Source organism: Lissotriton helveticus, chromosome 9, assembly GCF_964261635.1.
Source record: "Lissotriton helveticus chromosome 9, aLisHel1.1, whole genome shotgun sequence".
In the NCBI taxonomy this organism is placed as follows: domain Eukaryota; kingdom Metazoa; phylum Chordata; class Amphibia; order Caudata; family Salamandridae; genus Lissotriton; species Lissotriton helveticus.
In genome coordinates this window covers 952,770,398-952,797,427 of record NC_136070.1, presented here as the reverse complement: position 1 = coordinate 952,797,427, position 27,030 = coordinate 952,770,398, and the positions used below count along the sequence as shown (strand labels likewise).

Genomic DNA, 27,030 nt, shown 5'->3' with positions numbered 1-27,030 from the left:
CTGTGGTTTTCCATCCCTCCCCATCCCATCCCTTCCGATGACATACACTCTCACTAGGCCCGTCGGCATCCTTTCCTGGAATGTCAATGGCCTCCTAGACAGCATCAAACGTACGGCTGTCATCCGCGCTGCCCACCGCCACACACCAGACATCCTCTTCCTCCAAGAGACACACCTCTTAGGTACACAATGCAACTTCCTAGCCCTCTACGGCTTTGACAGGGTTTGGCACTCCGGCTTCACACGGGGCTCCCGGGGGGTGACTATCTTACTTAGGAAAGGCCTTCCCTTTACCCTGGCTGCCGCCGAGACAGATGTACAGGGCCATTATGTGGTGGTCTCGGGTACTATGGAGGGGCGCCCCCTAAACCTCCTGAGCCTTTACATTCCCCTGCCCTCCTGTCTCCAACACTCTGCCACCTTACACGGGTGCTTTCCTCCCTCCCGCAGGGTCTTACGGTGGTCGGGGGAGACTTCAATGCCGTTCTGCAGCCCCTCCGTGATACGACGGGGACCCCTTCTGAGGCCCGTGTCACCTCCGCTAAATCCCTGTCAAGCTGGACCTCGGCCCTGGGTCTCTGTGACGTGTGGCGGGTCTGAAACCCCCGCGTGATTCAGTACACCCATACGTCGGCATCTCACCATACTCACTCCTGCATTGACCTTCTCCTGATGCCAGCCACCGACTGTCAGCTGGTCTATGGTGACGCGATCCTGCCCAGGGGGATTTCGGACCATTCTCCTATCTCCCTCCGGCTCTGGTTTTTTCTCGACGGGCCCACGAGCGGTCTGGCGGTTGAATGCCTGGTTCTTACAAGACTCGGAGTTGTTGGAATCACTCGGCCAGGAACTCAATCACTATTTTTCCACCAATGCGGGCTCGGTCCCCTCACCGGGGACGCTGTGGGAGGAAGGCAAGGCCGTTGTCTGAGGAGTGGCCAGGGGCTTGGTCCATGCAAAGGGATCGGAACAGATGGCCCAGCTTGCACAGCTGGAATCCGGGCGGGAGGATTCTTCCCGGAAACTAGCAGCGGTTCGCGAAGAGATCCACCGAATCTCGCTGGAGTCGGCCAAGATGCTCTGGCGCTCGTCAACAGCTCGGTTTTACGGGTGGGGGGATAAGAACGGCAAACTCCTCCACAATCTTGTGTCTTATCCCAAAGCCAACCGTATTATTCCTGAGATCCGCTCAAATGATGGAACCCTCCAAATGACTTCCGCGGCCATAGCACAAACTTTCGCTACCTTCTATGTGCACCTCTACGGTGATCGGCCCTCAGGCGCTCCTCTGGCTGCTCTGATGGACGAAACTGGTACCCGACTGCCTTCTATCTCTCAAGACACTGCGGACACTCTGGACCGCCCCTTCACCCTGGAGGAGGTCCAGGATGCCATCTCCCTCCTACACCCCGGTAAAACGGCTGGTCCTGACGGGTACCGTCAGGAGTACTACGCAGCCTTTCGAGATATTTTGGCCCCCCGCCTGCTGGATCTTTTCCGCCATGTGGTGGAGACTGGCACATTCCCCCCTGAGTTAGGCTTGGCCACGATAGTGGTTATTCCGAAGACGCAGCCGCCGTCACTGAGTTGTGCGGACTACCGCCCGATCTCGCTGATCAACGCGGGGATTAAGCTCTTCGCCACCGTCTTGGCTCAGAGACTCCGACCCCTCCTGCAGGACCTGGTCCACCATGACCAATGCGGGTTCATGCCGGCTAGAGGCACCCGCCACTGCATTCGCCGCCTCCACCTGGCCCTGGCCCACCGTGATCGGCTAACCCCATACCTAGCCCTTCTTTTCATAGACTTCGAAAAGGCCTGCAGGATGTGCTGGACCGGATGGGTTTCAGTCCCTCACTCCGCCATCTCATCAAAGTCCTCTACACCAACCCCCGAGCCCGTGAACTCATTAACGGAGAGCTCTCTGAGGCCTTCCTGATCCACAGGGGCACTCGTCAGGGGTGCCCTCTCTCACCACTCTTGTTTGCGTGGCAATGGAGCCCCTGGCAGCGCTCATCCGACAGGACCCACACATTCGGGCTGGGCCTGGGACTCGAGCCAAGTGGACAAGATAGCTCTATATGCGGACGAAGTGCTGCTATATCTGGCGGATACCGAATGTTCTGGCCCCTGGTGCTTGAAGGTCCTCTCGGCTTTTGAGGAGGTCTCTGGACTTCGGCTCAACGCAGCCAAGTCCACTCTGGTCCCAATGCATCCTTCCAGGGAGTGTTACGACTGGCAGTCGACTATCCGCCTTAGGAGGAACTCGATCAAATACCTTGGCATCTGGGTAGCTCTTCTACCAGAGCTTGAATGGGCCCTGAACATCACGCCCTTGGTCGTCAGGATGAAGGCAGACCTCAAGAAGTGGCAGACTCTTCCCCTGAACCCCCTGGGCAGAAGTGCGCTCTTCAAAATGATGGTCCTCCCCCGGTTCCTTTATATATTGCAGAACATCACGGTCCACCTTCCGGGTAGTTGGTTCCGCGAGCTTGACGGGGTCCTCATCCAGTTTCTCTGGGGAGGCGGGAGGCCGCGCGAGAACCTAGCACACTGCCGCATTCCCCCCTTTGACGGGGGTATGGGAGTGACCAATCTTCACCTCTACTACCTGGCCACGAAACTTATCGTCATACACGATTGGTACGCGGGCGGTTGTCCGACCCTGCCTATCGTGTGGAACTCACTGCGTTGGACTTTACACAGGTTCAGGCGCTTTTGTATGGTAGTCCTGTGCCACAGGCGATGGCCCCGTTCACTAGGATGGTGTTTCAGGCCTGGCGCACGGCCCTAAGGCACGTGGGGTGGGACCGGAAACTCACTCGACAGACGCCACTCTGGCATGGGTCTTGGATGCGGGGGGTCTCGTCCCTGCAGGGGTTCCATAGGTGGGACCTCATTGGAGTTTCGGTGCTCGGAGATGTCTGGGTGGGGGATCACATCCGCTCTTTCGCAGACCTACAGCAACGTCAGGCTCTTCCCCACTCCCAACTCTATCGTTACTTGCAACTAAGACACGCCCTCTACACGCATGTCTTGCCTCCTGTCTCCCTTCCAGAGTTCAGCCCATTGGAGGCTCAGGCGATGATGGGGAACCTGGGCCGGGGGGCGGGGGTCCCGCATCTATCAATCTCTGGTGACTAATGGTCCCGCTTCCCTAGACCAGCTCAGGGCCCGTTGGGAGGATTGGCTGGGCCCCCTGGAAGAGGCAGACTGGAGGGATGCCCTCATGGCGCCCAAAACCTTGACCACGTCCTCCAAGCTGCGCCTGGTCCAATTATTCTACCTCCATGCGGCATACCTCACCCCGGCACGTCTGTTCCAGGCCCTGTTGAGTCCCTCTTCAGCATGCCCGCGATGTGCCTCAGCCCCTGCTGATTTCTATCACATGGTATGGCGTTGTCCGGGGTTGGCGCCGTTCTGGAGGGGGGTGGAGCTGGAGCTTACGCAGGCCTTGGGATGGGAGGTTCCATACGACCCAATGCGTATGCTGTTGGGGGTCTTTGACGGCCTAGATGGTTCTAGGATGGACATGCGCCTCTTGGGGACAGCTGTGGCAGTGGCCAAGACCTGACTCCCCCATTCTTCAAAAGAGGGACATAACAGCACATTTTTCACAGGCTAAGGCACCTACTGTGCAGAGATGGAGGAAGGGAGTGGACTGGTGTGGGATCCAGGAGGAAGCCCTATTTGAGGCTCGAGGATGTCCGGACTTATTTAACAAGGTGTGGGATAAATGGTTTAATATGCTGCCACCATGATAATCTGTCTTCTTTTATTCTATGTCACACTGTAACCATCATCCGAACTGCTGTGTTAGACTCTGATGGTCCGACCCTATTGGTATCATCAATCATTCCTGTCATGTTCCCTTTGATGTTTATTGAACTGCAACCAATGAATTTTCAATGTTCCTATAAAACCAATAGAGTTGATTATCCCCCCCAAAAAATGACTATAAAGAGCTTTACTGGGATATGATAACTAAGAAGACCCTGTCAAAGAGGAGCAGTACGTCACTCACAGGTATCTTTTTTAGACCATAAGCTTGTAACGAAAGTAGAACCATACTGGAATTTGATTACGAAAACTGGAGCTAGGAAACTATATCATCAATTCCGTGTGGGTACTCTCCCATTAAGATCGTTTATTGTAAAATGGGATAAGGCCTCGAACATTAACTGTCCATTTTGCTACACTAGGGTAGAGACATTACCTCATCTGCTCTTTGTGTGTCCGGCTTACCAGGGCCCTCGCCGCAGGTGGCTCAATCCACTGTGCGAAATCTTGGCTCTAGATCCTGTATGACAGTTATGCGTATACTGGTAACGAATACTCGTTCAGATATAGTCAATGCCACTGCAAAATTTCTGAGTTGGGCCTGGGTATTGAGGAGAAAAAAACTGGTGGCTGTTGAGGAACCAGATCTAGTATTCGATTGTGTTAATGTAAATAGTTCATTTTAAAGAGTAACTGTAGAGAATTGCTACAGATGATTTTCTAACCTCTATAGTATTTGCTAGGATTCGATAATGTTTGGTATAAAACTTAATATGAATTGTTTGTTTTTATGGTGCCAAACCTTTTTATCGACACTTTTTATGTATGTTTGGTGTCTTTTATGATTGGAAATGATCTAATAACGACTAATGAATTGAATTCAATTGAATATGTGTTACAAAGTCACTTTTATTCATTTACCTCTGTTTTGAAGGCAGAAGCTGATAATTGTTTGTCAATTCTTTCCTAGTGTATTTTCAAAACGGTAAAGTAGTTCTGCTAAATTGGTGTAGTAATGTATCTATTTTTTTGTGTGCAGCTGGACTTGATTTTGAATGTATCTATCTCCAGCCCAAGAATACCACGGTAGATGCAAATCTCCCTCTTCTTGTGATGCCTCATGGTAAATGAATTTCTGCCTTTTATTTTGAAATGGTCCATTTGTAGTGTGTTGATAATAACAAAATAACAGACGTGGGATTAAACGAGTACTTTGAGGCTGATGCATGAAAAGTATGTATGAGCCCAAAGCAGCTTTGCACCAAGTGGTCTTGTGTTGTGCCACGCATAACTGCATTCATAATCATTGTTTTATTTTTGTAATTCTTAGCACATGCACTGGGCATTGATGGTGATTGAATCCTGTTCATGAATTGGGATGCAGCCCTATACTTGTGAAGCTAACAGGATGTACTGTGTTTTGCTCATTGATTACATTCTTCATAATACATTAGGGAGTATTCTGCACACCCAATCTGCAGTGCCTAGCTACTCCAGATATTTGTGTATAAGCCAGCTAGCGAGCTCACAACAAAACATGATAATAAACATTGGACAGAGCTGCATACCCAAGTATAAAACATCATAGGAAAAATAATTATGCAGGACGCTACTCGCCCTGCTGCCTGATTGCTCGCATGCCTGTGACGATGTTTTCGTGTTTGTTATAATGGTTAACTGAAAAAGTAAAGTTCACCTGGAAATGCTCTGTCATTTTTTGTCTATCATGTACTGCGGCCCCCCCCCCCCCCTCCCGGGGTGCCTAGTTCTTAATTGCCGCCGGTCCCCCGGGATGTCGGCTGATGGGCTGTGTTTCATGGAAGGTTATTCTTCTTAATATACGCTGCCGGCCTCCGGGTTGTAGGCACACAGCTGTGGTACATGTGCAATGGTTAATAAAGCCTTTTGAACTTAAAAAAAAAAATAATAATAATATTAATTATGCAGGACACTGGCCACATAAACAACACAGTTCAGTTATTCTATGTAGTTGGGTGTTACTGCCTGGCAGCGGTCTTTGGTTGGTTGGCCCGGGCACAACTAAAGTGCAACGAGGGTAAGTCTGAGGTTCTCCTCTATGGCCCTTTTCCACCGTTCTTTAATGAGACTCTGTGGCCTCCAGAGTACCCCCAGCCTCTGTCATCTGGCGTTCTTGTTAAAAACTTGGGGATCTGGTTTGAGGAGAACCTTAGATTTACTGCTCAAATAAAGCGACTGGCTGGGGTACGCTTTGGTATTTTAAAATCTCTCAGGAAATTCTTTCCTCTGCTACCCCGATCTGCCAGGGAAACGGTCACTCGGGCACTTATTTTGTCCCGTATTGACTACGCCAACGGCTTGTACGTTGGACTCCCGGGTTATCAGTCTAAGAAACTGCAGGTAATTCAGAATGCAGCGGCCAGGGTTTTGCTGCAAGTCCCTGGGCGCGCTAGAATGAAGCAACATCTGCGAGACCTGCACTGGTTGCCTGTTGTCCATCAGATTCAGTTCAAGGCTCTTACGTTGGCCCATAGAGCCTTGCATGGCCTCGGACTGGTTTACCTCCAGAGGCGTTTTTCCTTCTACATGCCTCGTAGAAACCTCCGATCTACCACTCTGCGCCTGATCACCGTCCCCCGCTTTCACAGGGTTCGGTTAGGGGGTAGTTCCCTCTCTGTTAAGGCTGCGGAGGCCTGGAATGCTCTCCCCCTGGAGCTACGTAACATCCAAGACACCACTTCATTTAAGAAACAGCTGAAAACTTTCCTTTTTAACCTTCCCTCTTAAATTTACTGCTCATTGTTATGGTTCACCTCCGCGCCGGGACACTCTTGAGTATCCGTGCGCGATATAAATGTTTAATAACAATAACAATAGGAAAATAATTATGCAGGACACTGGCCACATAAACAACACAGTTCAGTTATTCTATATAGTTGGGTGTTACTGAGTTCACAACAGTACACACCATGATAATAGACAGCCATACGTTCCAACTAAACACATTAGACAGAACAGATCAATGGTACAATACTCTCTAAGCTCAATTGCGAAAATGAAGGAATCGCAATTAAGAATTCGCAAACGGCTATGCATCAAGAAATTGCATTTTTTTTTGCGATTTCTTAATTTTCCTTAATTGCGATTCTCAATTTGCGAATCGCAATTAAGGAACCCCTTTCCATTGATTCCTATGGGCCTAGAGGCCCATAGGAATGAATGTGAAGGCATTCTCATTTTGCGATTCGCAATTAAGAAATCGCAAAATGAGAATGCAATTTCAAGGGCGCAGGGGGGGGTCCAAAGGACCCCCCCTGAAATGTAACTTTAAGTACATTTTTCACACACACATGCCCCAAGGGCATGTGTGTGTGTAAAATGAAACTTTTCAAAAATGCACTTTTGTGCACTTCTGAAAGTTTTCGCAAATTACCATGAAGGTTAACTTCATGGTAATTTACCACTACCTATTTGCGATTTCGCAATTTAAAAAAAATCATGCTTTGCATTTAAGAAATCGCAAAATTGCGATTTCTTAAATGCAATCGCAATTTAAGAAATCGCAAATAAATTGTGATTTCTTAAATGCAATCGCAATTTAAGAAATCGCAAATAAATTGTGATTTCTTAAATTGCAAAAAAAGCAAAAAGCTTAATGCATCCCAAAAAAGGGATTTACATTCGCAAACGGCCGAATTTTGCGATTCGCACCGTTTGCGAATGCAAAAACTCTTGATGCATGTGCCCCGTTAACGCATGCCACTGTTCACAAAGCAGCGCAACAGCACATAACGCATTAGCCCACCATCTACCCAAGAACCTATACTCCGGTCCAATGGATACTGTGGAATCCGAATAAGACATCTTGAGGCTTTGGGGAATGGTAAGGAGAAAGCCGTCTCACCTTTCTGGACAATGAAGATGAAGCAGCAGCTCCTCATGACAGATGTTCCATTGGAGACGGCTGGGGTGACCTTGTGACTCCTGGGCAGTCTCTCACTGTTATAGTATCCTCCACAACATTTATTCCTGCTACCTGGGCTGTGACTTTCTTTTTTAAATATTTTTTTATTCAATTTTTCCCCACCCCTTTTTATTGTACAGGGCACTAAAAAACATTCATCTGGTTTTAGCATACATATTTACAAAAAGGAAGAAACAATCATATTATCTAACCATACAGGGTTACCACATTAGATATTATTGCTGAACAAAAACAAAGACAAAGCAAGAGAACACAAAAAAAAAAAACCATTAAACATCAATAAACATTTTCCGAACACCCTACCCCGGTTCTCTCTCCTTCCAGTTTTTAACCGGGTCCCATATTTCCATACCTCCCTCTTCTACCCCTCCTTGCATAAATTGCTTTCTCAAGATTATAAGCAGCCAAAAGTTTCGTTAACCATTGATGAAACGTGGGTGGGAGCTTATCCAACCAGGCTGTAGCAATACAGAGCCGCAACACCGCCATTGCCACAAAGATGAAATATTCCTGGAGGTTTCGGCTAACATTATCTTCTACTCCAAGCAATACCACGACTGTGGATAGGGTGATATCAATCCTTAGTGATCTATTAAAAAAAATTCAATTTCATCCCGGGTAGTTTTTAAATGAGTGCAAGTGGCAAACATATGGATCAAATCAGCCTCCGGACTATCACATCTTGGGCACGTAATCCCAGCTGACCCTCCCCATTGTGCTATCCTAGAGGGTGTGTGGTATAGGAAATATAGTGTCTTATAATGCTGCGCCTGGAGTGGTGCTGCACACAGAAGTTTCTGCCCAAGTTCTAATGACTGGGCTGTGACTTTCTGCTGTGTGATTCAGGTCACTACTCCAAACAGGTAGGGGGACTTTACTCTTTTTATTGATCCAACAAGGAAGCCAGTTCATCTGGTTTCCAAGAATTAGGCTCAGTCTGTTAGCAGTGAACCAAACCTGCATGTAGGCTCAGTTTGGAGGCAGTTTGTTAGATTTTCCACACCTGACTCTTTAGTGTCTCCTAGCCACACGCTGGTGTAGAGAATATCCTCGGTAATGTGGTGAAAGTTAAACAAATTACTGAATGAAAATGTGATGCTTATACTCCCCTGGTGACCAGTTACTTTTGCCCTCTCCAGTCACAAAAGAATGGGTTTCCTTTTTGATGACCTCTTAACTTTGGCATACTCCTATGCAGTCCTTTACCTTCCTGTGACTAGTTTAGGCTGGCTCTGCTGGATCCACAGCCATTTCGCTGGGGGTTGTTGGAAATGGGATAGAGGTTGGTTTCACTGTGGCATGGTTACCTGATTTCACAGGAGGAGGACAGGTCATGTACAAGTGAGTGCTATACAAAAAGTCACCAGGTCTGCATACTGCAGATTAGCATTCAACAGCACTGTCACACGACGACTTGTGGACTTCAGCATCCACCGGTCCATTCTCTCCTCCCAGTCAGCAGACACCCTGCATACATTGCCCAGAGGCTATTAAGTCAAAGGACCTAGGTATGAGGGACTGAACAAAGCTTTACACACCACACCCGGTAGGCAACCACTCCTGACTGCAGATTATTTTGGCACCATTATCAGTATCCAAATTGCCGTGTAGATTTAACAGTAGTCTGATGTCTCAAACTTATGAAAATAGGCGACCGCTCTGGGGACTCACATGATTGTCAATCTTAGTGGGAGGAAATGCATAAGACTGTAAAATGTACAAGTGCACAACAGCACCACTTCATAAAACCACACAAAGGACTTTCATCCTAACAACATCACACTTTTAATTACCTCAGACACAGACTTCAAGCTAGGCAATGCATACACGAGCCCTCCCGGAGTGCACAAGTAAAAACAGAAAAACATCTGGCTACACACATTGCACACCTCTAGCCTCTATAATATATGACCAAAGCACATACACAAAAGGTGCACATATGAACCACACTATCTTTCTCAGGCAACCCAGCTAGGGTGTTGAGGTACCCAATTGTCAATAGTGTTGCAAGGCCATATTAACAACATTAAATGTGTTCGAACCCTAAATGATAATTACTATGAAATAAGTCTACGCAGATCAAACACGTTGTGAGGCATGTATGGCAGTTTCAGAAAAATGTTAGTCAAATGTCGGTATTATAACGGTACTATGAAAGCCAAATATTCCCTTTAGGCAACAATTGTAAAACGGCGTTCAGTATAATCCTATGGAAAGCATGAAGGTCTGAGAAAATTATTATTTACGTCTTCTTGCCTGGGACATAGGCACCATTTGAGACCAATCTGAGAGTTACATCAGCTGTATGAATGTTGGTGCTTGGTCCTGTTGGACGTTTTTAGCCTTAAGACTTGCACACATTTTTGGAAATGTCTTTATCAGGGCAAACAAGCAAATTGTACCTAGAAAAGGCAGTAGGAAGTCAAACACCCTTGTTAGGCAATTACACTGTAGCATTTGAGCTTTCTAGCAAAAAGCAAGGAGCGGAAGTAACTCCTAAGGTGAAACCGCCATGATTATATTTTTCTGGGTACCTGTCGGGATGCCCTGTTCCTCTAGGAGTATTTGCACATGCTGTACACGTTTTACTACCTTGATGAAAAGTCTTGGCATTTTAAGGACTGGCTTGTCAGATTCTATTCCATGGTTCACAGTTATAGGAGGCTTCCCAAAGCTATGCTTTCTGTTTCAGAAAGAAATGCAATGTTCTGACTGGTCAATTGGATGTTGTCCAGGCAAACAAAAACTCCTGTACCTCCAGCCTCGCAAATTTCCACTAGGGGCAAACATTATTTGCTGGTGGACCTTCACCCATTTAGCTTTCTGGGTCTCCAAGTACTGACTACCAGCTCTGGAACAAAATGATGAAGCAGAAGTTCAAGACAAAAACGGAGTTGACACTCTTTCCAGCTCAAGCAGAGATCATTCTTCATTGAGCTGTAATCTGCCAGTTCAATTTCAGCAGGTTCTCTCACTAGAGTAGGTCCCTTAGGGTTTTTAAAGTGGAAACCAGTCTTTTGGGGATTGAGGCTTAGCCAATCGTAATAAATTTGCCAGGCTTCTCAATCCCAGTTTTGCTGCAAAATGATGTGCTCCTTCCTCTGGTCTTATCCTCAGTGGCAAAATCATCCCAGAGTTTGAGGTTACCAGAATTTTAATGGTGATTCCCTATCTGTTCTTAATGCCCCCCACCCCAGCTCCAGGCCAGCTCTCTGTATTCGGCCCACTCTACTAAAAAGTAAATCTCCTCCCTTCAGCCAGCACTTGGCACAGGACTCCTGTTGTGCCTGGCTCCAGTAGTGCTGTGGGACCCCTTCCATACTTTGGATGAAACTACTGAGGTATTTTCAAACAAGGATGTTCATTTGCAGTAAATATGGCCAATGGCAGGGGTGAATTGAGCCTGGGACTTGAAGGCAGTTTGGAAATCAATCCTCGTCTGATAGGAACGAGTCATACTTATCTCAATATTAGAATAGGGTGGCCTGACATTGTTTCATCTGGATTTTAGCTGCTTTTAGAAGTGCTTCCTAGACCTCAGAGAGAGTGACGGGGTGGACTTTTTCCCGATTTTAAGAGCGGGCAATGCGAGCACCATTGCAGGAATACTAGGCCAATGTGTGGCCGAGGTATTCCTGCACCGTGAATCTGGGTCCACCCCAAAGCTAACCACTTCGCAGTTGGTAGTCTTTCTTGGACCGGTCTGGCAGGCCCTGAATAACATGAGACTGAGTCACTGCTGAAGCTTGTTTTCATATGGGTCCTGGCCTGTGCCTGACAGCGTCCTGGTCCCAACCACGGTCCTCCAGCATAGCTATGTTTGTGTTAATGTTTAGACTAGCTTGTTGGTCTCCTTCTTGCAACTGCAGCTGCCGTGGTCCCTGCTGGTGGTCGCTCATTCTGGTTGGCTCTTGCCTGCTGCAAAGACCTGCCTGCGCCTGCAACTCTAGGGCCTAGCCAACTGAACCCGGCTGACTGCAGCCTGTTCCTGTCTTGTGGTGAGTAAAAAACGACCAACTCAATCCTGCAATTCTATTACAAGACTGGAGGCTTGATTATGACAAACCTTCTTGTAAATCTCTACAGTAACGCCTACATGTCTTTAATAGAATCTAAACCTCCTGTCACGTTAGAGGGAGAGATTTAAACAGTTGCACACTGGTGTATATAAATCTCATGGCTTTAAATTGTGAAGGCACAATGATGTGTGTACTAGACATTGTCACTCCTTCACAATTTAAAGCCATGAGATTGATTACATCACTGCTCGAGTGGTAGTACACTTGTCAACATTTTGCTCCATTGTGCTGCAACGTTTGTTTGATATTGCTGAAGCAGATAGATCAATGGTTGATGTTCTATTATGCAGTGGATGGTACTTATTGACCGAAAACCAAAACACTGAAAATAGAAAAACATGCGGTAAATTAATCTTCCAATTGAAAAACAAAGATATTTTTAGGGGAGGAGCTGGACAAACTGTGGGGACCCAGTTATGTTTATGGCATCAAGAGCTGTGGCAATTATTCCTGAAATATGTGACCGTCCACCAACTGCTCTGCATGCCAAGCAGCCCGCTGCATATTTGATATCTCTCTGAAGAATAAGTTTATCAAATAAAAATGCAACACACTTTTAAAAATGTGTGCGTTCGCTGTTTTATTGTACTGTTATAGGCAGCTTTGGAAGACTTATCTTTTCCTAAGTTGCTAAGGAAAATTGTAGTCCTCCAATGTTTCTGCCTTACAAAGTTTTTCTCTTTGAAATCTGCCACCCTGTTTTAGAAGGGCATACTGTGTAGTCATTTCAAAGGTGCTTCTGCGTGTGTCCGTAGGGGCTCCGGTAAGGTGGCACCTGTGCCATCCGTTTGATCTGTAGGCCTGTCGGTTACTGAAAGATTTTCAAAAGGAGTACAAATCATGCTTGTGTTTGGCATTGAGGTACCAGAGCTGAAACTACTCATATCCAGGGACCAGAGTGAGGCCCCATCCTGCAATGGTTTCTCTATGCGACGCCAACCATTACTGATTCTCCAGCCTTGAAAGAAAAGACACAAAAGAAAGTTATAAACTTTGTTTGTTGAGACAAACCATTTTGATGTAAGTGATTGGTGCGCTGTAGTATTGCAAGGCAGGGAAGGTTCACAGAGAAATCAAACTTCCACCCATAGTATATTATCCAGACCTCCAACTTCTTGTGAATCAGACAGTGCTTTCCAAATCTTTCAAGGCAAGTGCTCATACTTGTCCTGGTGACCCCTTTTTCTTTCAGGCCAAGAAATGGTTATTTAGAATGAAGACTATCCTGTTCTTCTGGTCTCAGCCAAGATCAAAAAGTCCCACGTGATTTTCCCTTTATCAGGCATAGCCCTATTTCCACCACTAGTGGTACACACCACCCACATGCAATGAAAAGTGTTTTCTTTACTACCCCAGTTTGTCTCGTATCACTCCATTCTCTACTGTGGCTAAGTTCTTCAACTTCTATGGTATGTCAAAATGTGTCTTCCTGTTTGAGGCTTTAGAACCAATCACACCCATTATGCTAGTGATGGTCCTTGACTCTTCTTTTGGATCATGAACAAAATATGTTGACTCAGTCTCATTTTGAATCTTTATAGTCAGAAGAAGTCCCCTCAACCCTGCATTCCTACCCGAGAACTTGAAATTTCTTAATGTGGTCAAACTACTAACTGCAATTCAGTTCTGCATAGGGTATGTTCTGTAGATTTACAGGACACATATTTTCAATGTTTCTGTGTGTCCATAACCACACACAATTTATTTTACATCAATGCGCAACATTTACCAATGCTGGTTGGTTTCAAAGTGGTCCATCAGGTAGCCTCCAAACTACTAACCCTAAGGTTGGACACACATGAACCCATTTCTGAGATACTTTGAATCCATTCCAGCACACACATTAAAGGAGGCAGCATTACTGTCTACAATGCTTACACTGAAAAGTAATATTCTAGCCAGCAGTATGGCAAGCTACTAGGTGGTATTTAACCACTAGAGACCCTTCTCTTGGTGGTTGAGGTCGTTTGCCACTGGTTTACAGAGGAGTCCATCTTACCGTTGCTCTTCAAATTAAGCCAAGTACATCTTTCTGAGCTTGTCTTTTATGATAGCGAGGACGAGCACTCGAGTCTCATCGAGGTAGTCTAAACTCAACAATCAAATTACCTAATAAATCCTTGTTCAGCCCAGTATTTTATAACCAAAGAAATTGCATTTATTATCTCTGCAGAATGATATACTACACAATTATATAGGTATCAGATTTCAGGTTAAATATTCTTACCCTGCACAAACCCTCCACCCACTCAATCTGGTGACCTCCTACCTACTAAATAGTGAGTTTAAGCGAAATTAGGCCCAGGTGCAAGTTTTACTAAGCTGTTGCCCCTTAGCAACTGGCGGATCAGTTGATAACGTTCTTTAGCCCAACAAAGATTTACTGATGAGTAGAAATCCTCTTTGGCTTTGCTTGTGTTTACAATCTCTCAGTCTCTGGAGGCATGTCTCACTGTTGCCTGGTGCATGATGATCTTGTCCTGGGAGGCACTGATTGGACTATGTTGCATCAACCACTTAACGGCGTCTTTGATGATATCTCTTTAACCACAGGGGTGGTCCTGCTTCTCACGTGCAGACCTCTTCAGGACTCTGCTTCCAGGTCGGACCGTTGAGGGCTGGCCTTCGGTAGATGTGGCCTTCAGAAGAGGTGTCCGTGGCGGGTTGGGCCCCCGTGCCAGACGTCCCTGACAGGATAGGGCATCTGGACAGGGGCAACCTTCGATGGAGATGGGTTGTGTCACAGGCTGGCAGGCCCAGTCCTCTGGCTGTGGAAGTGTTGGTGGGCACTGCATTATGTAGTTAGACTGGATGACTTCATGCGCCACAGGTCAATCCAATGATGCTCCCACTGCATGGTCCGCTTCTTCTGGGTGTCCCATTCACCGGAGTCTCATCAGGGCTTCTCTTCCTTGACAGTCGCTCCTTCTGCAGTGCTAGGCACTCTCCTTCCCTCTCTGAACAGGCATGTATACGTCCGGGTGCTAGGTAGGTCCACAGCTTCACCAGTAGAGTTGCCACCTTTCCTAGAAATAAATTCCATCTTTTTGTTTTGTTATTCTGGAACTACCAAAAGTTGGTCGGTGAAAAAGAATGTGTGTATACTTGTCAGGGTTTTTTGTAACATGGCCATTACCCATCTGTTTGCTCTAATAATCAATCTGAAGTGAATAGCACAGCCCTCGAATACTTTTCAAATGTCTTCATTATATGTTTAATTTTCTGGTTCTTAGCAAGCAGCCCCTAACAACCTGCCTTTGCTACTAGGTGTTTCTCTTTCTGTCTTTCAGGGGGACCTTACTCAGCGTATGTGGCAGAGTGGATGTTATTTCCAGCTGTCCTTTGCAGAATAGGTTTTGCAGTGCTTCTAGGTGAGTGTCCAGACGTATGCTGCATACACCAAACACAGGAGACCTGCACCTGAAGATCTTGACCTTGCAAAAATCAATGCTGATTAACAGTGAAGGTGCTGGGTGTACTTCATTGCAAAGTGGGGAACTATTTTGTGCGGGAAACATCCTTTACAACGAAACTTTTACAACGCAGTGCTATTACAACGCAGGTTTTACAACGAAAACCATTACAACACATTGCGCTGGGGGGGCGCTCTAGGATAGGGAATAGATTTAATTTACTATCCAACACCTTCCCTAGTGTCCACGGGGACTGGAGTTGTAATAGTAAATTAAACTATTCACTATCCAGCACCCCAAAGCGCTATGCGTTGTAAAGGTTTGCGTTGTAAAAACTGCGTTGTAACAGCATGCGTGGTAAAAGCATGCGTTATAACGTCATACATCCATTTTGTGCACCAATATTGTATTTTATTCCCTCCATGTAACTTGCATCCAGCTTCTATATCCCTTCTAAGTGTAAACCAGCAAGCTTTCCAACTTGTAAAATGTGATCTTCATGTTTGGGATGTACCCTAAAATGGTTTGCAGACTCTGTCAAAGACCTGACATTTCATTGTGATCTACATTTCAAATAACTACTTTCATGTGATTTTCTTTGACACCATGCCAAGCATGGAGTGGTACATATACGAGGACACATCCTGGGTTAGTGCTAACAGAGTTCCAGGAAAATAAGTTGAATCTCAGTAAAAAGCTAGATATGTAGTGTGACACATAGATTGTTTTTAAATGCGATGTTCTTTATTGTACTCAGAAGCTACTGTGCTAAGGACATGTCAAGCATGGTTACTATTGGCAGGCAATACCAAGGTCTTTCGAATGGTTCATACTTCAGAGAATGTTGAAAGATGGAAGATTTTCACAAGCTGGAAGGTGGAGCTACAGGTGACAGCTTAGGTTCCGTGCAGCTAAGTGCGAAGTTTTGTACTGAAGAGACAGACATTCTGAGGAGCAGTACTGTAATGGAAGTCAGGCAGGCAGGTTAGTACCTACTATTGGGTCATGTTGTTATCCTATTGGAAGAGTTCATAGTGACTAAGCAATGTGACAAGTTCATGTAGAAAACAAGGAAAGTATTGTAGTATTTATGGAAATATTTAAGCAGCGGAAACAAACCTATTGCTTCAATACAGCTGAAATGTAAGAAAAGTCTGAAATGTGGGCAGTTCTGGAGATCATATAACCAGAATGATAAAGATAAATTGGAAATGGTTCGCGGGAAGGCTCTCAAAATTGCTTTAACTACAAGTTCATTGAGGTAGAGCTCAAGATTTTAGTCATGAATTTGCAGAAGGAAAAAAATTGATGAATAAAGTACTTTACAGATTTTCAAATACTAATGGTAATAAGCCCGTTTTAAGACCAACATGATTTTCAGTGACAGCTACTCTTAGACCTAGAAGTAATGATTTGAGATGGGAAAGAAAAAGTCTTTGGAATAAGTTTGGACAAATATATTTTGAGCTGAAGTAAGCACATTCACCAGCCTCCCAGAAGGAGTGAAACATAAATTAACTCCTATTAAGTGGGAGAAATAGTACTTAGTGAGCAACATTAAAATCTTATTTTATATTTCTGTGAAGTTATGGGTGGCATCTAATGGCAGAGCAGAATTCTCTAACTAAAGGAATTTCCCACAGCTGTATCCTGTGGAGTTTTAAATAACACTAGGTTATTGTATCCCCTTCTCCAATTGATTGGCCACCCTTTACTTTCCTTTTTTAATACATGAACCAGTGTTCTACTAGTGTGTGGGTAGATGTCACTTTGTTTATGGGTTTGCTTACAGAGTGGCTTATCTGTTCTTAAATATCATTTTGTCTCAATCTAGTGAACTACAGAGGGTCTATGGGATTCGGACAGGACTGCGTCTTCTCTCTTCCAGGCAATGTAGGAGACCAGGATGTTAAGGATGTACAGGTAAGCAATACTAGTGTAGCATGTTGCAGGAAAATGTAGTGCATCTTTTGCTTAGAAAATGTCCCATGACCATCAGTAGTTCTTTGGGCACTTAACCACATGTGGCATTTTATCTTTAGCACCTCTAACAGATGAGAGGCGCAGTAGTGTATGCATCAAGCAGCCATTCATGTGTCATGAGGTGCTGGCAGAGAGCACTTAACTGCATATCATATCTTAAGCCTAAAATAATAATTGCTCTCTACTTTGCTTGAAGTGGCCATTTGAATTTGGGTTGAAAAGGTCGAAAAGTGGCATTACAGGAGCAGCCTGACTAAAAATAGAAACAGAGAAGAGGAAATGAGTGACCCTGGGAACTGGTTTAAGGGCATAAGGGAAACAGGTTTCATGATTCCAGTTGTGTCAATTGATGCTTTTGTGTTTGTTGTCCTGTGTTATCCTTACTTTTGGACTCAAAATTAAGCACCAAGTACACCCCGTTTCGCTTCATCCTCAAGATAGCTAGACATTGTGATCCAAAGTACATGTGGTGTGGACTTGACACTCAGAGCTCAATGAACATACTGATAATAATTAATAAATCGAGGTCCACTCAGTGCTTTGATTTAAATGGGAAAAAGTACTTAACCAAGTAATTGCCACACATTACCACACATAAACAATGACATCAAGTTTTATCAAATGGGGCTGCTAGTGTTAATTACAAGGGCTTTTCTGCAGTCCAGTCATTGACTGTTTATCGCCAACGCTGAGGAGTGGCTTCTGTACTTAATAGCCTCTCCTGTGCAACTTTCAGGCACTTGTGCACATTTAGGTTTTAATAAATCAGTTTTCACCCTCTGTTGTCACTTAACTGCTGTCTTCTCTGTTTTTCGGGGATCCGCCCACTCTTTGGACTTGTTGAGTCTGCCACATTTGCACTTTAGGTGCAGCCCATGCGTGAAGCGGTAACACAAAGCAAAAGAGTGGCTGTCCGCTGCTAAGGGACCACTGTCACGAGGGCCACCTCCCGGGCTGGGACTCACAGTACTTCTCTATGGTGCTTTCTCTGGTGTCACACTAGCCAAACAATTCATCCAGAAATGGGGCTGTAGAGCCCACCCACAAATCATTAACAATACCATTGGAGTGAGAGCAGCACAATAGTGAGACTCAGTGTGCAATTACAGTTATCATTAAGTGCCCCTACAACTGGATCCCAAGAGACACTGGTGATGAATACTTGACGCTTCCAAGAGAAAGTCTATGGCGCTGAAGGAATTTTGCCTCACCTGCAGTCCAATTTTCAGGTAATGATATTTCCTCAGCTGCTAGGCCAAGTTCAGTTTGGTTTTCAAAGTTACGGTCCTTCAACGCCTAACTCTTGGCTACCTTAATGATCTGCTCTCTGGTAGAGCAGAAGGTGAGGTGGAACCAAGGAGGATGCCAATAGGACAACTTGATGAAACACAGGGGTTCAGCTGTTTGCGCAAACTGGTAGGAGAGTCAGTTGGCAAGGGCACCAGTCAGTGAACTCTGAAGCATTTAATCCTCCACACTGCTGTGCGGAACTTGACTCTGGGATCACTTGGTGTGTTTCATCAGCTCCAAGGCTTTTCTGTTGGTCACATGCCAATTCCCACAGTTCTTTGGCACACACCCATATATGTAATGTGTGCGGAGTCAAAAAAATCTAAATCATATAAAGACATGTTGCAGAGGATCTCATGGCAGGGGTGCAGACCAAGCCATGGTGGATGACATTTCTTTCCCAATAGTGACATTTTTGTTGGCTATTTAGGCGCTGGTAGCTTCAGGATGGCTTCAAACAAAGGGACTCCGGCGTGATTATGGATTTGGGCACTGGAAGGGGATACAAAATATGTTTTTCGCAAACATCTGGACTAGATGGCATAGTTGATCATTTGTGGTGTGAAAGTACTTTAATTTAAGGCGTCACCTAAATGGATTTCGTTTCCACGGATGCAATAGCTTAAGTTCTCAGCCTGTACTCCTATTTCTGGGAGCATTTTAATGATAACTATATGAGATAAGATAACTGGTGATTGAAGGCATGCAGTGTTGTACTGAGTGGTTATTGTAGAGGTGCAGCTTTGTCTTATCACTTTATGGAATTTTCCATTGTTGCACCCTTAATGACTTTGCCCCCTCTTGACCTTTCTGCACCTAACCTGGGAGAAATAAATATTGGTAGAAAATCTATGAGCTTGGCAAATTTGCTGTAGATTGTGAAACACAGTTATAAGGTGAGGTCTGCAAACAGTTTTATGACTCTTGTAAAATGAGATTTCCCAGCTTTTTCTCTGTGCTTCTGAATCGGTGTTCCCCAAATATTTATGGAGCTGCAGCCTTTTCATCTTTTGGTGCTTTTTCCTGGTTTGGTGAAATATCCATTCAAACTTTTTTTTCTAGGCATGTGTCAGAGTACATATATTTTTCTGATGGTTTGCGACCTCATATGTCACCGAAAAAAGGTGTGCAGGCACAAGCTGTGCAATAGGCATTCACAAAGGTTTTTCTCCCCATGTTTACAGACATCATGGGGGGTGTGATGCATTATTCATACGAGAGAGGCAACACTGACCACTTATTAGTATATTTTCTAGGCTGGGGGAAATTGAAGGGAAAAAAAATGGGTGGGGTGGGGGGAGGATCCATTGTCAGTATGCGTGATCCATCTTTATGTTTGGGCAGATGGAAGATGGAAGATGGGGAAAGTCTGAAATTGTTCTAGCTCATTAAGTAAGTAAGGAGGAAAAATGCCAAGAGCATTTGTATCTCATGGATACAACATACATCCATTGGTTATTCCCCAGGGAGATCTCTACTTGCCAGTCGTCTCACAGAATGTGGACAAATTTCAGGGAATATATGATGTTATTCCGCAAGTGCGTTTACAACTAAATACAATGACCCCGCAAACATTTACTCCGCATATGCCTTTACCACGCATGCCATCACAACGCAAAGGCATGCGTGGTAAAGGCATATACTTTGTAAAAGTACATTATTTAAATATATATACATATGTGTGTATATATATATATATATATATATATATATATATATATATATACAAATATATTTTACTTAATTTAAAAAAACATTTTTTTCATAAAAATTGAATTATTTATATTTATATTTGTGTGTGTGTGTGTATATATATATATATATATATATATATATTTTATGTATATATAGATATATATATACAAATTTATATATATATATATATATATATAAATATATATATATTATTTAATTACCCTGTAAACCCTAAAGAATTATCCCACCCTGGTCCCTTTAAATACCCCTGCACCCCATAATCATAACCCACCCTTACTCCTTAATATACCCCAGCACCCTTAAACAGTAACCCATCCTGACCCTAAAAATACACCCTATACCCCAAAACCCATACCTAGCCCTAAACCCTAAAAATACCCCTGTACCCCCAAACATAGCCCTGAACCCTAAAAATACCCCTGTACCCCAAAACCCAAACCTAGCCCTGAACCATAAAAATACCCCTGTACCCCAAAACCCAAACCTAGCCCTTAACCCTAAAAATACCCCTGTACCCCAAAACCCAAACCTAGCCTTGAATCTTTAAAATACCCCTGTACCCCAAAACCCAAACCTAGCCCTGAACCCTAAAAATACCCCTGTACCCCAAAACCCAAACCTAGCCCTTAACCCTAAAAATACCCCTGTACCCCAAAACCCAAACTTAGCCCTGAACCCTAAAAATACCCCTGTACCCCAAAACCCAAACCTAGCCCAGAACCTTAAAAATACCCCTGTACCCCAAAACCCAAACCTAGCCCTTAACCCTAAAAATACCCCTGTACCCCTAAACCCAAACCTAGCCCGGAACCCTAAAAATACCCCTGTACCCCAAAACCGAAACCTAGCCCTGAACCCTAAAAATACCCATGTACCCCAAAACCTAGCCCTGAACCCTAAAATACCCCTGTACCCCAAAACCCATACCTAGACCTGAACCCTAAAAATGCCCTTGTACCCCAAAACCCAAACCTAGCCCTGAACCCTAAAAATACCCCTGTACCCCAAAACACAAACCTAGCCCTGAACCCTAAAAATACCCCTGTACCCCAAAACCCAAACCTAGCCCTGAACCTTAAAAATACCCCTGTACCCCTAAACCCAAACCTAGCCCTGAACCTTAAAAAAAACCCTGTACCTCAAAACCCAAACCTATCCCTGAACCCTAAAACTACCCCATACCCCAAACCTAGCCCTGAACCCTAAAAATACCCCTGTTCCCCAAAACTCAATCCTCTCCCTGAACCCTTAAAATACCCCTGTAACCCAAAACCCAAACCTATCCCTGAACCCTAAAAATACCCCTGAACCCCATAACGCAAAACCCACCCTGAACCCTAATAAAAACCCCTACACCCCAAAACCTAAACCTACCCCATTAACCGTAAAAATACCCAAGCACCCCAAAACCAACCCTATAATTTAAAAATACCATACTCTAAAAATACACTGTGCACCCCACCCTTAAAATACCCCTAATCCCCTAAAACATATTCCCCAACACCCCTAAATTAAAAACATATACTCACCTTAAACTTAAATATTAAAAACATACTTTTACCATTCATGCTTTTACAACGAATTTCGTTGTAAAAGGATGCGTGGTAAAAGCATAAAAGATGTAATGGTGTGCGTTATAAAAGTATTGCGGAGTAATGGTATTTTAGTTGTAATGTTATGCGGAGTGAAGGTATGCAGAAATAAAGTTGCGTTGTAAACGTGTTTTACCAATTTTAGGTTATCCAGGCATTGTAAGGGGGAGCTCAATGTTTCCCTGAGTCTGCAGTGGATTGCTCCTGATATGCAAGGCCAGACCTCCCAACACTGTAGAAGGACTTGAGGGCCCTGAATCCAGATGCTGACAAACTTAGCAGGAGAACAGTAAACGAGATACAAGGGCAGACATCACACTCTGGGAGTTAGATGACATAGAACAGATTGGGTACTTCCCATGTGGACAGGTAACAATTTAAACTTTGTCACGCAGGGCCCTCAGGGTGAGACTCTGTAAATCTGATGTTAGTTAGGCACCCCCAGTAATGGGTCAGGTAGGAGAGCCTCCATGTTAACCCTTATGCCCATACCCCAAGTTGGTTACAAGTTTCCTCCACCCTCTTAGATGATGATCTCATTCTGGTTGCAGAGAAAATGGGATGTGCAAAGGGATGATGACATCTCGCCTGACTAGTAGTTGCAGAGGGATTCCCATACAAAAAGGAACACTATTGTAGGCAAATGCATTTGAGTGCTGACCTTACTACATAACCATGGGAGAGAATACACGATCATGTATGAATGTGTATGTGAACCTACAGGATTAAATTCTGTAGAATCTGAGTGGAGCCCTTTGCCTGGAAGAGATTAATTTGCGTAATGTAAAACCTAACCATTTCCATTGTGTATTTCCCTCTAGGAAACACTTGAGGAAAGGAAGACTGTTGTAATAGATCTCTGAGTTATTTTCGTCTTTTTTGTTAAGTTTAAAATGCTTTATTGAAAGGATAAGAACAATGTAAAACATCATTACAAAATATTAGCAGGGAATGGGAAAAAATAACAACTTGGAATGCATAGCAAAGGCAAAGAGATACAAAATCCTATAAATAACAAGCATTTACAATGCAACGGTCTCGCCTTTGCAAAAGTTAGAGCTATTGGCATTGAAAATAGATAAATAAATGGCATTGTCATTTACAATGCCAATAGCTTAATCTCTCGCAAATGCGAGACCTATTGCATTTGCACCCACACAGAGCAACACACAGAGCCACATGCACCCACACACAGACAGAACCACACACACACACACACACACAGACAAAACAACACACACAGACAGAACCACACACACACAGACAGAACCATACACACAGACAGAACCATACACACACAGAACCTCACACACACAGACAGAACCCCACACACACACAGACAGAACCCCCCACACACACAGACAGAACCCCCCACACACAGACAGAAACCCACACACACAGACATAACCCCACACACATTCAACCCTGTCTCCTCTCTGTGCCAGAGCATGCTGATGAGGTGCTGACAGGCAGGTGCATGGCCTACGTGTGAGAGAGGGGGTGCAGAGGACTGCAGGGGGCGCTGAGGGGCTTACAGCCTGATTCATGAAGCTAAATGCGCTCGCAAAAGGGCCAGATTCTGAGAATCTGGCCCTTTGCGAGTGCGATTTTTGCATTTGGGATTCATCATCCCAAATGCAAAAATCGCTATTAAAGAATTAGTAAATATGCGAGGATTAGCATTTAAGGAATCTCTATTAGAGATTCCTCAAATGCTATTCGTGACACATTTAAAAATTGCGATTTTGCACTTTTGGGCCGCTATTTACCGAGAGGTCAGACCTCTCGGTAAATAGCAAAAACTTAGAAAAATGCTTTTAAAAGCATTTTTCTAAGTTGCATGTTGCACACACACATGTCCTTTGGACATGTGTGTGCGCAACACCTGTTACAATTTGCATTTAAGGGGTGCTACAGGGTGTCCTTTGGACACCCCTGGCACCCTTTAAATCGCTATCTTATTTGCGAGTAGCAAATTGCTACTCGCAAATAAGGGATACTCCCCATTCATTCCTATGGGCCTTTTGGCCCATAGGAATGAATGGGGAGTTATTCCTTATTTGCGAGTAGCAACTTGTTACTCGCAAATAAGGAATGTGTAGGAATCGCTATTAATTTAGCAATTCCTACATGAATACCGTTTTGCGAGTCCTCAATAGCGATTCGCTATGAATCGCTATTAGGGGCTCGCAAAACGGCCCGTTCATGAATCAGGCTGTTAGTGTCCTGGAGATGATGGATTCTAGGCCCTTTTGTGCAATTACTGAAGGGGAGCCCAATGAGAGCCCGAGTGCCATGGATGCTCATAACTAGCGTTGTGTGTGTGTTTTTTAAGATTATTTCGAAATATTTGGCTTTTGCTTATAGAATTGTATAGTGAAAGTCTCAGCCACAACAGGCAGTGGAGATTGAAAACTTTCTACATGACAAAGATTCAGGTGGAAAAAAAGGAAGATAGTGAGAATGCTTAACCCGATACAGGCGCAGGATACATAAGAAACCAAATAAAACCTTGATGTTCGCGGCATGGGCTAAAAGCTGGTTTTGCTAATCTCTGAGACTCAAGGGCTGACATATATAAACATCCTAATGCTGGGGATCAGAGAAAGTGCACATCAAGGGGGCTTCCCAAAACAAGTTACTTGTGCTCCGAGGGGGTGAGGGGACTAAAGCGAAGAGAGGCTCCCTGAGCGACGTGTGCTCCGAGGAGGTGGGGAAGGGGGACACGTTGAAGCAAGGAGACCTCAGTGTGCAGGGTAGTGCCTGTAGAATTTCTTATCGTTAGGGGTGGGGGGGGCGGCATCTGTTTCTAATTAGCATGGCTGCGCTAAGGCATTAAGGGCAGTGCTGCTCTCTGAAAGAGGTGCTCTGAGTCTCCAGTGCGTGATTGAGCCCTACTGGCAGGGGGAGGGGTCCTCTCTAGTGAGAAACGCATGAATACTTATGCGGAAGCACTTCGACGGGACCTCGGATCTAGCTGCCGGTAGACCAAACAAGCTCTGCATTTCCGCAGCCTTACATTGGTTTAGCAAAACAATGTATTGTGTAGCTAAGCAGACATTGGTCTTCCATAGCACTGTGCAGTGACCGGACACCCCAATCCCAGGAAGAATGAATTAATAAGTCACAGCAACATAAAGAGAGCATCTTCAATAACCACCTCCTGATATTTAGGCAGTTTTTCTACAGCGCCATGTTACCTTACGATCTCCACGGAGTTCTTATGTCTATTTCAAGCAATCCATAATAAATAAAGCAATGCACTGCCTGGTTCGCAGAAGTGTTGCCGCACATCACCCGACTGCTCTACTACGAGTTTACAGTAAATAAACATGTAGGCTCGTTTGAGGGACAGTCTCCCGAAGTGGTAACGTGGACTCCGCCTTTGGCTGTAGGAAGCCCACAGGACACTGGGATGAGAGGCGCATGCATGTATGCGGTGCAGGCCCTCAGGGGACCCCTCCACCGGAGAGACCGCGGCATCACATCTCACCGAACTCTCGATACAGTGCTCACTGTGGACTTTTCACCGCACACGAAAAGAACAAGTACGGCTCGTACTTGAAACGGACGTGCCGTTCGCCGCTTGGGAAACCCGAAGGTACGCCTCTCACGCTGGAAGCGTGAATCATCGCACCGTGCCCCTGTACGCCTCTCACGCTGGAAGCGTGAACCATCGCACCGTGCCCCTGTACTCCTCTCACGATGGAAGCGTGAACAATTGAACTGTGCCCTGTACGCTGCGAACGTACGCCTGAAGCGTACGCCGGCGCCCGCAAGACATAGACAGCGGAAGAAAGACACGAACAGAGGGAGGGAGGACGGACAGCAGAATACAACAACGCGGGACGGGGACGAAGTTGGAAATGCCGAAAAACATCCGTGAAATAAATAGATAAATAAATAAATAAACGCCCACCGCCGCATGACGTACGAAAAGGGGTGGGATGAGTAAAAATCGCCGGAACGCCCACAAATCTGCTCCGGCAATGACGGACAGATCTCTCTTCCAATGGCTAGCCTCCATTTATGGAGCTAGCCAATGGAAGAGCAGGCAGGACAAAGCCCCCGTACTGTTCTAACATAAGATTTCGCCTGCGCGAACGCTGCTGCGCAGCGGACGCCAGGCGAAGCTTAAAAACTGTAGAAAAGAGAAGATAAAACAACAGCAATCAAATTGCAGTAAGAAATATGTAACAATTAAGAGATAAAATCAACGTAAGTCAAGTAACTATCCAAGACAAAAGGTAGTTAAGGGCAACCATAATAAATCTCTCTTGATTAACAAGGCGGTGGAGTTTGCATAAGCTCTGTCCATTCTATGATGGTGGCATAATAAGTTCCACCAAGCATGGTAAGAAATTTTAGAGGTATCCTTCCAATTAACAGTTATACGCTGAAAAGAAATTGCTAAAAAGAGGTTAATAAAAGGGGCTACCTCTTTAAGGTCGGCAAAAACTGGAGAGAGACTGCCCAAGAACACATGATGAAAATGAAAGGGAACATCTAATTGGAGGATATCATTAAGTTTGTTCCAAATAGTGGTCCAAAAGGTGTTGGTCAAAGGACAATGGAAAACCATGTGCGGTAAGTCTACCTTATCATGAGGACATGACCAACATTTAGGGGAGTCTGTCAAATGGAAACGATGAAGGTCACAAGGGTTAAAAAAAGTCTATTATAAAAATAGTATAGGGATTGCGTTGTGCTGGCAGAACGGGAGGTGGTATGAATCCTGGACCAAAGCAATTCCCAAGTGTGTATAGGAAGATCAAGGCTTAAATCCTTTTCCCATAGTAATTCTAAGGGAGATTTAACTCTTGTGACCTGAGGGTGAGATAACAATTTATATATAGTAGCTGCCATAAATTGAGTGGAAAAATCAATAGTGTTGGGGGAGTGAGGTAACTGGTCAAAAGAGGTGGTTGGATTAGAATGCGCAGGAGTGTAATAAGAAGTGAGGACATCAGTGAGTGCAGTGTAATGAGAAGCATAATGTGAGGAGATGTGAGAACAAGATTGAAGAGCAGAGAAAGGCATAAAAGCACCATCTTTCATCAAGTGTTGAGGGGTTAAGATACCTTTATCAATCCACTCCTTCCAAAACAGGGCGCGATTATTAATCTTAAAATGTTTATTATACCAGAGAGGAATGTTAGTGGAGCTAGAGTTAAAAGAGGGATGAGCGCGAAATGAAGAAAGAGCTAACGCCT

General features: G+C 44.8%; 1 protein-coding gene across 1 annotated transcript in view; it reads left to right on the top strand.

Annotated features, from left to right (window-relative positions):
• Positions 1-27,030, top strand: part of LOC144783082 (acylamino-acid-releasing enzyme-like) — a 716,578-nt gene that overhangs the window by 608,424 nt on the left and 81,124 nt on the right. Inside the window, exons 18-20 of the mRNA XM_078662245.1 lie at positions 4,820-4,903; positions 15,114-15,194; positions 17,071-17,159. Coding sequence (XP_078518371.1) covers positions 4,820-4,903; positions 15,114-15,194; positions 17,071-17,159 — 254 coding nt within the window. The remainder of the gene's footprint in view (positions 1-4,819; positions 4,904-15,113; positions 15,195-17,070; positions 17,160-27,030) is intronic.